The 11,874-nt window shown below is 61.1% G+C and overlaps 1 protein-coding gene across 1 annotated transcript; it reads left to right on the top strand.

The window, feature by feature from the left end:
• The first annotated feature begins 2,994 nt into the window (after nt 1-2,994).
• Nucleotides 2,995-11,461, top strand: LOC135310104 (adhesion G protein-coupled receptor E3-like). The gene is made up of 12 exons (XM_064437125.1): nt 2,995-3,010; nt 3,099-3,106; nt 3,287-3,484; nt 4,311-4,481; nt 4,590-4,784; nt 7,003-7,238; nt 7,441-7,507; nt 8,687-8,778; nt 8,898-9,066; nt 9,146-9,241; nt 9,909-10,405; nt 10,436-11,461. Exons 1-11 carry the CDS (start codon nt 2,995-2,997, stop codon nt 9,960-9,962), a joined length of 1,302 nt encoding a protein of 433 aa, XP_064293195.1. The 3' UTR covers nt 9,963-10,405; nt 10,436-11,461.
• The last annotated feature ends 413 nt before the right edge of the window (nt 11,462-11,874 follow it).

Below are 11,874 nucleotides of genomic sequence, written 5' to 3'. Positions count from 1 at the left end.
TGTCCCCGTGCCCGCGTGACCCCGACGCGTGCCCTTCCCGTGTCCCCGTGCCCGCGTGACCCCGACGCGTGCCCTTCCCGTGTCCCCGTACCCGCGTGACCCCGACGCGTGCCCTTCCCGTGTCCCCGTACCCGCGTGACCCCGACGCGTGCCCTTCCCGTGTCCCCGTGCCCGTGCGACCCCGACGCGTGCCCTTCCCGTGTCCCCGTGCCCGCGCGACCCCGACGCGTGCCCTTCCCGTGTCCCCGTGCCCGTGCGACCCCGACGCGTGCCCTTCCCGTGTCCCCGTACCCGTGCGACCCCGCCGCGTGTCCGTCCCCGCACGCCTCCCCCGCCCCCACAGGGCCGCCCACGCGTGACCGCAGCCCCACGCGTGTCCCCCCGCAGGGGGTCCTGCAGCGGCTGAGGGCGGAGGCGGGCCCGGGCCCCGAAGGCACGGCCGCGCTGCTGCTCAGCACCGAGACCCTCGTGCTGCAGGCGGCCCTGGGCGCCCTCAGCCGCAACGCCAGCGCCAACGCCAGCGTCGTCCCCCTCTTCGTCAGCACCCCCATCATGGGTAACCCCCCCCCCACGGGCACCCCCACTCCCTGAGTGCCTGCGGACCCCCCAAAGGCATCGCACCCCCCCCAAAGGCATCGCACCCCCCCCCAAAGGCATCGCACCCCCACCAAAGGCATCGCACCCCCACCAAAGGCATCGCACCCCCCCCCAAAGGCATCGCACCCCCCCCAAAGGCATCGCACCCCCCCCCCAAAGGCATCGCATCCCCCACCAAAGGCACCGCACCCCCCCTCAAAGGCATCGCCCCCCCCCCAAAGGCATCGCACCCCCCCCAAAGGCATCGCACCCCCCCCCAAAGGCATCGCATCCCCCACCAAAGGCACCGCACCCCCCCTCAAAGGCATCGCCCCCCCCCCAAAGGCATCGCACCCCCCCCCCCAAAGGCATCGCATCCCCCACCAAAGGCATCGCACCCCCCCCCAAAGGCATCGCACCCCCCCCCCAAAGGCACCGCACCCCCCCCCAAAGGCACCGCACCCCCCCCCAAAGGCATCGCACCCCCCCCCCCCAAAGGCATCGCACCCCCCCCCAAAGGCATCGCACCCCCCCCCCAAAGGCACCGCACCCCCCCCCCCAAAGGCATCGCACCCCCCCCAAAGGCATCGCACCCCCCCCCCAAAGGCACCGCACCCCCCCCCCAAAGGCATCGCACCCCCCCCAAAGGCATCGCACCCCCCCCAAAGGTCGCACCCCCCCCCCAAAGGCATCGCACCCCCCCCAAAGGCATCGCCCCCCCCCAAAGGCATCGCACCCCCCCCCAAAGGCATCGCACCCCCCCCCCAAAGGCACCGCACCCCCCCCAAAGGCATCGCACCCCCCCCCAAAGGCATCGCCCCCCCCCCCCCAAAGGCATCGCACCCCCCCCAAAGGCATCGCACCCCCCCCAAAGGCATCGCCCCCCCCCCAAAGGCATCGCACCCCCCCCCCAAAGGCATCGCACCCCCCCCCAAAGGCACCGCACCCCCTCCCCCAAAGGCATCGCACCCCCCCCCAAAGGCATCGCACCCCCCCCCAAAGGCATCGCACCCCCCCCCAAAGGCACCGCACCCCCTCCCCCAAAGGCATCGCACCCCCCCCCCAAAGGCACCGCACCCCCCCCCCAAAGGCATCGCACCCCCCCCCAAAGGCATCGCACCCCCCCCCCCCAAAGGCATCGCCCCCCCCCCCAAAGGCATCGCACCCCCCCCCAAAGGCATCGCCCCCCCCCCAAGGCCGCGTCTCCGCTCCCATCCCGGGCTGGGGGGGTCCCCGGTGGGGGGGCCCAGGTGGGGGGGGGCGATCCCCGTTTGGGAGGGGGTCCCCGGTGGGGGGGGCTCCCAGGTGGGGGGGGGCTCCCCGTTTGGGAGGGGGTCCCCGGTGGGGCGGGGCTCCCCGGTGGGGGGGGGCTCCCCGTTTGGGAGGGGGTCCCCGGTGGGGCGGGGCTCCCCGGTGGGGGGGGGGGGGGGCTCCTCGGTGGGAGGGGCTCCCCGGTGGGAGGGGGCTCCCCGTTGGAGGGGGGGGGGGTTCCCTGTGGGGGGGGGGTCTCCCCGCGGGGGGGCTCCCCGGGGCCGGCGCGGCCCCCCCCGCCCCCCAACGCCTGCCCCCCAGATGTGAGCGCCTCCGGCGTGCGCTGGTGCGGCGGCCCGACGCTGGAGCTGCGGGCGGGGGGGGCAGCGGCTGGCGCTGCCCTGCGGGGCGGCGCTGGGCTCAGGTACGCGCCCCCCCCCGCGCCCCCCCCCGCGCCCCCCCCCGCGCCCCCCCCGGGCCCCCCCCGCCCCGCGCCCCCCGGCCCCCCCGCGCCCCCCCGCGCCCCCCCCAGCCCAAGGGTTTCAGAAGCCGCAACATTTAGAAACCCAACATTTCAAAACCCCTGAAATTTCAAAAACTCAAAATTTAAAAAAACCCACAAAAAATTAAAAAACACAAAATTTCAAAACCCTGAAATTTCAAAATCCAAAATGTCAAAAAAGCAAAATTCCAAAAACCCAAAAAACCACAAAAAAACCCGTAATATCAAAACCAAAAAGCAAAATTTTAAAAACCCGAAAAATTCAAAAACAAAAATTCTCAAAAAACCCAAAATTTCAAAAACAAAATTTCAAAAATCAAAAATTTCAAAACCGAAGTCTCAAAACCCCAAAATTTCAAAAAAACCCACAAAATTTCAACATTCAAAACTTCAAAAATCCCAAATTTGAAAACCCAAGTTTTCAAAATTCAGGATTTGGAAACCCCAAAATTTCAAAATTAACAATTTCAAAATTCAAAATATCAAAAAACCCCAGATTTCAAATTGAAAACCCAAAAGTTCAAAATTCAAAATTTGAAAATTCAAAAATCCAAAATTCAAAATTTGAAAAACCAAAAATGAAAACGCGAAAGTCCAAATTTCAAAATTTCAAAATTTGAAATTTGAAAAACCAAAAATGAAAAATTGAAACGTCAACATTCAAAATGTCAAATTTCAAAAGTTCCAATTTCAAAATTCTAAATTTGAAAAACCAAAAATGAAAACTCGAAATTTCAAAATTCAAAATTTCAAAATTCAAAATTTGAAGAACCAAAAGTGAAAACTTGAAGTGTCAAAATTCAAAATTTCAGAATTCAAAATTTGAAGAACCAAAAGAGAAAACTTGAAGTGTCAAAATTCAAAAATTCAAAATTCAAAATTCAAAATTCAAAATTTCAAAATTTCAAATTTTCAAATTTTCAAATTTTCAAATTTTCAAATTTTCAAATTTTCAAGCCTCACGCTTTCGACCCTCCCCAATCTCACCCCCCCGCAGGCAGCAGCGCGGCCCTGGCGCTCATCGCGTACCGCGGGGAGGTGCTGCTGGCGGGCGGGGGGCGGCAGCGCCTCAACTCCCACCTGGTCGGCGCCGCCCTGGAGAAGCGCGACGGGCCCTTCCGCGGCAGCGCCAACGTCACCCTGCGGCACCTCGCGGTGGGTGCGGGGCGGGGGGGGCGGGGGGGGCGGGGTGGGGCGGGGGGGGCCGGGGGGGGGCGGGGGGCACTAGCGCATTACGGCGGGGTTGGCAGCGGCCGGCGCTGGGGGGCTGGGTCGGAGCACGGCGACAGCGAATTTCGCGGGGGTTAAACCCCATCCCGGGGCGAAGCCGGGGGTCGCGGTTCCCTGTGCCCGTGCAAACCCGGATCCCCGTGCAAATCCGGGGTCGGAGCATCCCAATCCCGGTGCAAATCTGGATTCACTGCACCCCAATCCTGGTGCAAAGCCAGATCCCCGTGCAAATCTGAATCTGCTGCACCCCAATCCCGGTGCAAATCTGGATCCGGTGCAAATCCAGATCTGCTGCACCCCAATCCCGGTGCAAATCTGGATTCACTGCACCCCAATCCTGGTGCAAATCCAGATCTGGTGCAAATCTGGATCGAGTGCAAATCTGGATCCGGTGCAAATCCGGATCCAGTGCAAATCCGGATCCAGTGCAAATCCGGATCCGGTGCAAATCTGGATCCAGTGCAAATCCGGATCCAGTGCAAATCTGGATCCAGTGCAAATCTGGACCTGCTGCACCCCAATCCCGGATCAAATCCGGATCCCGTGTAAACGTGGGGCCAGCGCATCCCCCACCACGCTTGCAAATCCAACCTCCGCGCCCCCCCCCACCCACCCGCCCTGTTCCGCGCCCAAGCCGAGGGGCGGGACAGGTTGGGTGGGGATGGGTGGGGGATGGGGGGGGGGGGTGGGGGGGGTGCGTCCCCTTCCCGGGGCCGTGGTTACGTGCCTCGAGCGGGCCCGTTCTCAGCAGGCGCTAGAGGCGGGCGAGGAGCCGTTGTGCGTCTTCTGGCAGACGGTGGGCACCGAAGGGGGCTGGAGCCGCTCCGGCTGCACCCGCGTCGAGGGGGACGCCCAACACTCCGTCTGCACCTGCACCCACCTCTCCACCTTCGCCATCCTCATGGCTCTGCACCCCGTCGCGGTAAAACCCCGGCGTTCCCCCTTCCGACACCCATTTCTGGCCCGTTTCCGCCCTTCCCCCGCGGGCGCGTCCGGCCACGCGGCCTCAGGCGCCTCCCGCCGTCGGCAGGCGACCTTCGCGCTGACGGTGGTCACCTACGTGGGGATGTCGGTGTCGCTGCTCTGCCTCTCCCTCGCCATCGTCACCTTCATCCTCTGCCGCTCGCTCTGGAGCGTCAGCGTCACCCTCCACCTGCACCTCAGCATCTGCCTCTTCGCTGCTCACCTCCTCTTCCTCGTGGCCGTGACCCGCACTGCCAACAGGGTACGGGCCTCCTTGGGCTCCCTGGGGTCTCCTTGGGCCTTCTCAGGGTCTCCATGGGCTCCTCAGCATCTCCTTGGGCTTCCTCGGGGCCTCCTTGGGCCCCCTTGGGCTCCCTGGGGTCTCCTTGGGCCTTCTCAGGGTCTCCATGGGCTCCTCAGCATCTCCTTGGGTTTCCTCGGGGTCTCCTTGGGGTCTCCATGGGTTCCTCGGGGTCTCCTTGGGCTCCTCGGTGTCCCCTTGAGCTCCTCGGGGTCTCCTTGGGCTCCTCAGCATCTCCTTGAGTTCCTCAGGGACTCCATGGGCTCCTCGGGGTCTCCATAGGCTCCTCGGGGTCTCCTTGCGCTCCTCAGCATCTCCTTGAGCTCCTCGGCTCTCCATGGGCCTCCTTGGGGTCTCCTTGAGCTCTTTGGGGTCTCCTTGGGCCTCCTCGGGGTCTCCTTGGGCTCCTCAGCATCTCCTTGAGCTCCTCGGGGTCTCCTTGGGCTCCTCGGGGTCTCCTTGAGCTCCTTGGGGTCTCCTTGAGTTCCTCGGGGTCTCCTTGGGCCTCCTCAGGGTCTCCTTGGGCTCCTCGGGGTCTCCATGGGCCTCCTTGGGGTCTCCTTGAGCTCCTCGGGGTCTCCTTGGGCTCCTTGGGGTCTCCTTGAGCTCCTCGGGGTCTCCTTGAGCTCCTCGGGGTCTCCTTGGGCCTCCTCGGGGTCTCCTTGGGCTCCTTGGGGTCTCCTTGAGCTCCTCGGGGTCTCCTTGAGCTCCTTGGGGTCTCCTTGAGTTCCTCGGGGTCTCCTTGGGCCTCCTCGGGGTCTCCTTGAGCTCCTCGGGGTCTCCTTGAGCTCCTTGGGGTCTCCATGGGCTCCTCGGGGTCTCCATGGGCCTCCTTGGGGTCTCCTTGGGCTCCTCGGGGTCTCCTTGAGCTCCTTGGGGTCTCCTTGGGCCTCCTTGGGGTCTCCATGAGCTCTTTGGGGTCTCCTTGGGCTCCTCGGGGTCTCCTTGAGTTCCTCAGGGACTCCATGGGCCTCCTCGGGTCTCCTTGGGCCTCCTCGGGGTCTCCTTGGGCTCCTCGGGTCTCCTTGACCTCCTCAGGGTCTCCTTGGTCTCTTTGGGGTCTCCTTGGGCTCCTCAGGGTCTCCATGTGCTCCTCAGGGTCTCCTTGGGCCTCCTCGGCGTCTCCTTGAGCTCCTCGGGGTCTCCTTGAGCTCCTCAGGGTCTCCTTGGGCCTCCTCAGGGTCTCCATGGGCTCTTTGGGGGCTGTTTCAGCATCTTGGAGCCATCAGGAACTCCACAGGGTCTTCTTGGGCTCCTTGGGGTCTCCCTGGGCCTCCTTGGGGTCTCCCTGGGCCTCCTTGGGGTCTCCTTGGGCTCCCTGGGGTCTCTTTGAGCTCCTCAGGGTCTCCTTGGGCTTCTCGTGGGTCTCCTTGAGCTCCTCAGGGGCTCTTTCAGCATCTTGGGGCCATCAGGGGCTCCTCAGCCTCTCATTTTCCTCCTCTGGGTCTCCGTGATGTCTTTGGGGGCCTCCTCAAGGTCCTTGGGGAGCTTTGGGGATAAGGATGTGGGGTCATGGCTCGCAGGTGTGGTCTCTACCCCAACAGTGCCGGCAGACCTTCTGCCGGAGACCCCATCCCACCCTGGGTGGGCGCAGGCACCCGGATTTTGGGATAACTGGGGGTGGAAGGTTTGGTCCAACCTCAGCTCAAGGCTGGACCTCACCTAGTCGAGGTTCTTCAAGGCTGTTGATTCCCTTCTGGCTCTGGGTGGGCGTCAGCACCTGGATTACGGGGTCGATGAGGGTGGTGGGTGCTTGGAGGTCTCCACACCCATCTCCACTCAAGGTGGGTCCAACCAGTTGAGGTTCCTCAGAGCTCTTGGGTCCCATCTCGCTCCGGGTGAGCGAAAGCACCTGGATTCCAGGATAACCGAGGTTAAAGTGGATGGTTGGAGGTCTCCGGACCAACCCCAGCCCGAAGCAGGGCCACCCGGTTGGTGTCCCTCAAAGCCTTTTGGGTGTGGTCTTCACCCTTCTTGCGTTGGGTGGGTGGAGCCAAGTGGGTTATGGGACAGGTGAGCTTGGCAGAGACACTTGGATGTCTCCGGCCTGCCCCAAGCTCATATCCACCCCCTCGAGGCTCCTCGAGGCCACGTTGAGGCGCGTGGGGCATCTCCGAGGGGCTGCCACCTCCCCGTGGGAGCTCAGCACGGCCTCGGTGTCCCCTCCCGCCCCATCCAGCTGACGTGCGCCATCACGGCGGGCTTCCTCCACTACCTCTTCCTCGCCGCCTTCGCCTGGATGTTCCTGGAGGGTCTCCACCTCTTCCTCACCGTGAGGAACCTGCGCGTCCTCAACTACGCCAGCTCCGGCCGCTTCCGGAGGGGCTACATCTACCTGGTGGGCTACGGCGTGCCGGCCATCGTGGTGGGGGTCTCCGCCGCCGCCTACCCGAGGGGCTACGGCACCACAGCCTAGTGAGTCCCGCCAGCACCCGCCTCGGGGTCAGCCGGGGAGGGTGGGGTCAGCGATGGAGAACGTCATGGGTTCTGCCCCATCCCACCCCCTCCCCCCAAAAAAATAAGCCAACCCCGGTGTCGCGGCACGCGGATGCGGGTGGTTTCCTGCCGCCAAAAGTGGGGTTTTGGGGGATAATTCCCTTTTTTTCGCCCTTTTTAGCTGCTGGCTGAGCATAGAAAAAGGCTTCGTCTGGAGTTTCCTCGGTCCCGTCTGCCTCATCATCCTGGTGGGTGCCCTGCTGCCGGAATAAAGGGTGGGGGGGGCGGGGGGAAATGGGAGGAAAAAGGGCAAATTTAGATTTACCTTTAAGATCAGTATGAAGGAAACGCCCACAGGCCAGGGTGCGGCGCAAGTTTTTACGCCGTTGACCTTTTTCCGCCCCAAATTAAGGCTCGTGGCCACGGCTCTTCCTCTGTAGACCCCAAATTGAGGAATTTTAGAGTTTTACATTAAAAAGAGCAAATTCACAGGTAAATTTAATGACGACATGAAGGAAACGCCCCCGGGCCGGGGGGCGCTCGGCAAAGGCCAGGCCGCGGCATGGGGTTTTTACGCCGTTGACCCTTTTCCGCCCCAAATTCATCACCATGGCCATGGCTTTTCCTCTATAGAGCCCAAATTGAGGAATTTAGAGTTTTACATACAAAAGAGTTCATTCACGTGGATATTTAACAACAACATGAAGGAAACACGCACAGGCCGGGGGCGCTCGGCGAAGGCCGCACCACCGCACATGTTTTTATGCCGTTGACCCTTTTCCGCCCCAAATTTGTCATCATGGCAATGGCTCTTCCTCTATAGACCCCAAATTGAGGGATTTTAGAGATTTCCATAAAAAAGGGCAAAATCACAGGTAAATTTAATGATGACATGAAGGAAACGCCCCGCAGGCCGGGGGCGCTCAGCGAAGGCTGTGCCGCGGTTCACGGTTTTGAGCCATTGACCCTTTTCCTCCCCAAATTTGTCATCATGGCAATGGCTCTTCCTCGATAGACCCCAAATTGAGGGATTTTAGAGATTTTCATAAAAAAGGGCAAAATCACAGGTAAATTTGATGATGACATGAAGGAAATGCCCCGCGGGCCGGGGGCGCTCGGCGAAGGCCAGGCCATGGCGCACGTTTTTACACCGTTGACCCTTTTCTGCCTCAAATTCATCATCGGGGCCATGGCTCTTCCTCTATAGACCCCAAATTGAGGGATTTTGGAGATTTCCATAAAAAAGAGCAAAATCACAGGTAAATTTAACGACGACATGAAAGAAACACCCTGCGGGCTGGGTCGCTCGGCAAGGCAGCGCCGCGGCGCACGTTTTTATGCTGTTGCCCCTTTTCCGCCCCAAATTTCTGCCCTGCAGACCCCGTTTTGCTGAAACGATGGGTTTTTTCCCCCCATTTTCCACCCAGGTGAATTTGCTGTTTTTTCTCATCACCCTGTGGACGCTGCGGGACAGACTCTCCTCCCTCAACGCTGACATCACGGCCATCAAAAACACCCGGTGGGGTTTTGGCGGCGGCGGGATGGGGGCGGGCAGGGAGGAGGAGGAAGAACGTCTAGGATGGGGTGGGGGGGAGGTTATTTTTGGGTGGAAAAATAGCGAAAAGAGGGTCCCGTCAGGGTGATGACGTTCAAGGCTCTGGCGCACGTCTGTATCCTGGGCTGCACGTGGGGGCTGGGCTTGCTGCAGGCGCAAGGGGACAACACGGTGGTGGCCTTCCTCTTCACCATCTTCAACAGCACCCAGGGAGCCTTCATCTTCCTCGTGCACTGTCTCCTCAACCGGCAGGTACCGCGGGGGGAGGGGCACCCTGGGGGGGGGGGGGGGGAGGGGACGCTCAGGACACAGCCGTGGGTCCCGTCGGCAGGTGATGGACCAGTACCGGCACTGGTTTAGGGCGCTGGGGCGCCGCGTGCGCCCCCAGGAGACCCCCACCAGCGAGATACAGATCACCTACGTCACCGTGAGGGCTCCCGAGCGCCCGGGTCTCGGGGGGGGTGGGGGGGGGTGTGGGTCCCTCGGGGGTGCTGGGGGGGCACCTGGGGCTCTGTGGGGTGTTGGGAGGTGTCTGGGTCTCTGTGGGGTGCTGGGGGGGGGGGCACCTGTGTCCCTAGGGGGTGCTGGGGGGAGGGGCGAGTCCCTGGGGGGGTGTTGGGTGGGTGTTTGGGTCTCTGGAGGGTGTTGGGGGGGACGACAGGTCCCTATGGGGTGCTGGGTGGGTTTCTGGGTTTCTGTGGGGTGCTGGGGGGGCACCTGGGTCCCTAGGGGGTGCTGGGGTGGGGGGCGAGTCCCTGGGGGGTGTTGGGTGGGTGTTTGGGTCCCTAGGGGGTGCTGGGGGGGGGGCGCCGGGGTCTCTGTGGGGTGCTGGGTTGGGGCAGGTCTCTGTGGGGTGCTGGGGGTGGTGTCTGGGTTTTTGTGGGGTGCTGGGGGGTTGCCCGGGTCCCTGTGGGGTGCTAGGGGGGGGCACCCAAAAACCCGTGTCCTTCAGTTGCTGCCAAAAGGAGGTGGGGGCCACCGGTGGCATGGGGGGGTCCGGCAAGAAGCCACAGAGCCTCTGCCCCAGTTCCGTCCCATTTCTTGCCCCTTTTTGTCCTCATTTCACCCCGGTCTGGCCCCTTTTTGCCCCCCAGGAAGGGGAGAAGGTGCACAGCCAGAGCACCGAGGGCTGCACGTGGGAGAAGTGACGGCGGCTGCTCCCCAGGACCGACCCGTTTCCGGCACTTCCAACCCATTTCTGGCAGTTTTCTGGCACATTCGACCCATTTCTGGCATATTTGACCCATTTCTGGCACATTTGACCCATCTCTGGCAGTTTTCCGGGACATTTGACCCATTTCCGGCACATTTGACCCATCTCCGGCAGTTTTCCGGCACATTCGACCCATTTCTGGCACATTCGACCCATTTCCGGCGCATTTGACCAATTTCTGGCAGTTTTCCGGTGCATTTGACCCATTTCCGGCGCATTTGATCCATTTCCGGCAGTTTTCTGGCACATTTGACCCATTTCCGGTGCATTTGACCCATTTCCGGCGCATTTGATCCATTTCCGGCAGTTTTCCGGCACATTCGACCCATTTCCGGCGCATTTGACCCATTTCCAGCAGTTTTCCGGCACATTCGACCCGTTTCTGGCACATTTGACCCATTTCAGCAGTTTTCCGGCACATTCGACCCATTTCCAGCGCATTTGACCCATTTCCAGCAGTTTTCCGGCACATCCGACCCATTTCCGGCACATTCGACCCATTTCCGGCACATCCGACCCGTTTCCGGCGTATTTCCTGCTGATCCAACCCTTTTCCCCGTTTTCCTGCTGATTCGACCCATTTCCCGCACGGTTTTCCTGCAGCACTTCCCGCCCGAGCTCCGACCTTGTCTCCAGCGGTTTCCGGCAGAACATCCCATTTCCACCATTTTTCCCCACGTGCCCGACCCATTTCCCAGCATTTTCCCCCGAGAAACGACCAATTTCCAGCATTTTCCCTCCATTTTCCCATGAAACAACCAGTTTCCACCATTTTTCCTCCATTTTCCAGCAATTTTTTCCCTTGAAACAACCGAATTCCAGCATTTTTCCAGCATTTTTTCCATGAATCAACCAATTTCCACCATTTTTCCTCCATTTTTCCACTATTTTTTCCATGAAACAACTGATTTCCACCATTTTCCTCCATTTTTCCACGAAACAACTGATTTCCACCGTTTTTCCTCCATTTTTCCATGAAACACCCATTTTCGAGTGTTTTTCCTCAAATTTCCCAGCATTTCTTCCTTGAAACACCCAATTTCAACCATTTTTCCAGCATCTTTCCATGAAACAACCGATTTCCACCATTTTTCCTCCATGATTCCAGCATTTTTTCCTTGAAACACCCAATTTCCACCATTTTTCCTCCATTTTTTCCAGTATTTTTCCATGAAACAACCAATTTCCACCATTTTTCCTCCATTTTCCAGCACTTTTTCATGAAACACCCAATTTCCACCATTTTTCCTCCATTTTCCAGCATTTTTTTCCATCAAACACCCAATTTTCAGCATTTTTCCCAGGCTTTCCCACAGCCCGACCCATTTCTGGCACGTTTCGCCCCAAATCGCCCCGGTTTGGCCTTTCCTGGTCCCTCGTCCCCGACTCGGGGGGGTTTGGGGTGAAAAAAGCTGATTAAAGGCACGAGGCTTCTCTGGGGCGTTGGGCTGATACAGCCGGGGGGCTGGGGCCACTTGGGGGGCTGGGGCCACCAGGGGGCTGGGGGGGTCTGGGGCCACCTGGGGGGCTGGGAAGGGGTGCCTGGGGTCACTTGGGGGGCTAGGGGGGGCTGGGGCCACCTGGGGGGCTGGGAAGGGGTGCCTGGGGTCACTTGGGGGGCTAGGGGGGGGCTGGGGCCACCTGGGGGGCTGTGAAGGGGGGCTGGGGTCACTTGGGGGGCTGGGAGGGGGCTGGGGCCACCTGGGGGGCTGGGAAGGGGGGCTGGGGTCACTTGGGGGTCTGGGAAGGGGGGCTGGGGGCACTTGGGGGGCTGGGAAGGGGGCCTGGGGTCACTTGGGGGGCTGGGGCCACCAGGGGGGCTGGGAAGGGGTGCCTGGGGCCACTTG

Source organism: Phalacrocorax carbo, chromosome 30 (assembly GCF_963921805.1).
Source record: "Phalacrocorax carbo chromosome 30, bPhaCar2.1, whole genome shotgun sequence".
Classification (NCBI taxonomy): Eukaryota; Metazoa; Chordata; class Aves; order Suliformes; family Phalacrocoracidae; genus Phalacrocorax; species Phalacrocorax carbo.
The sequence above is the reverse complement of the archived record's forward strand: the minus strand, read 5'-3'. Positions and strand labels throughout refer to the sequence as shown.

Coding starts and splice junctions, on each gene's coding strand:
- LOC135310104 (XM_064437125.1), top strand. Junction 4,482..4,589: donor TGGCTCTGCACCCCGTCGCG/GTAAAACCCCGG, acceptor CGCCGTCGGCAG/GCGACCTTCGCGCTGACGGT. Junction 9,242..9,908: donor TACAGATCACCTACGTCACC/GTGAGGGCTCCC, acceptor TTTGCCCCCCAG/GAAGGGGAGAAGGTGCACAG.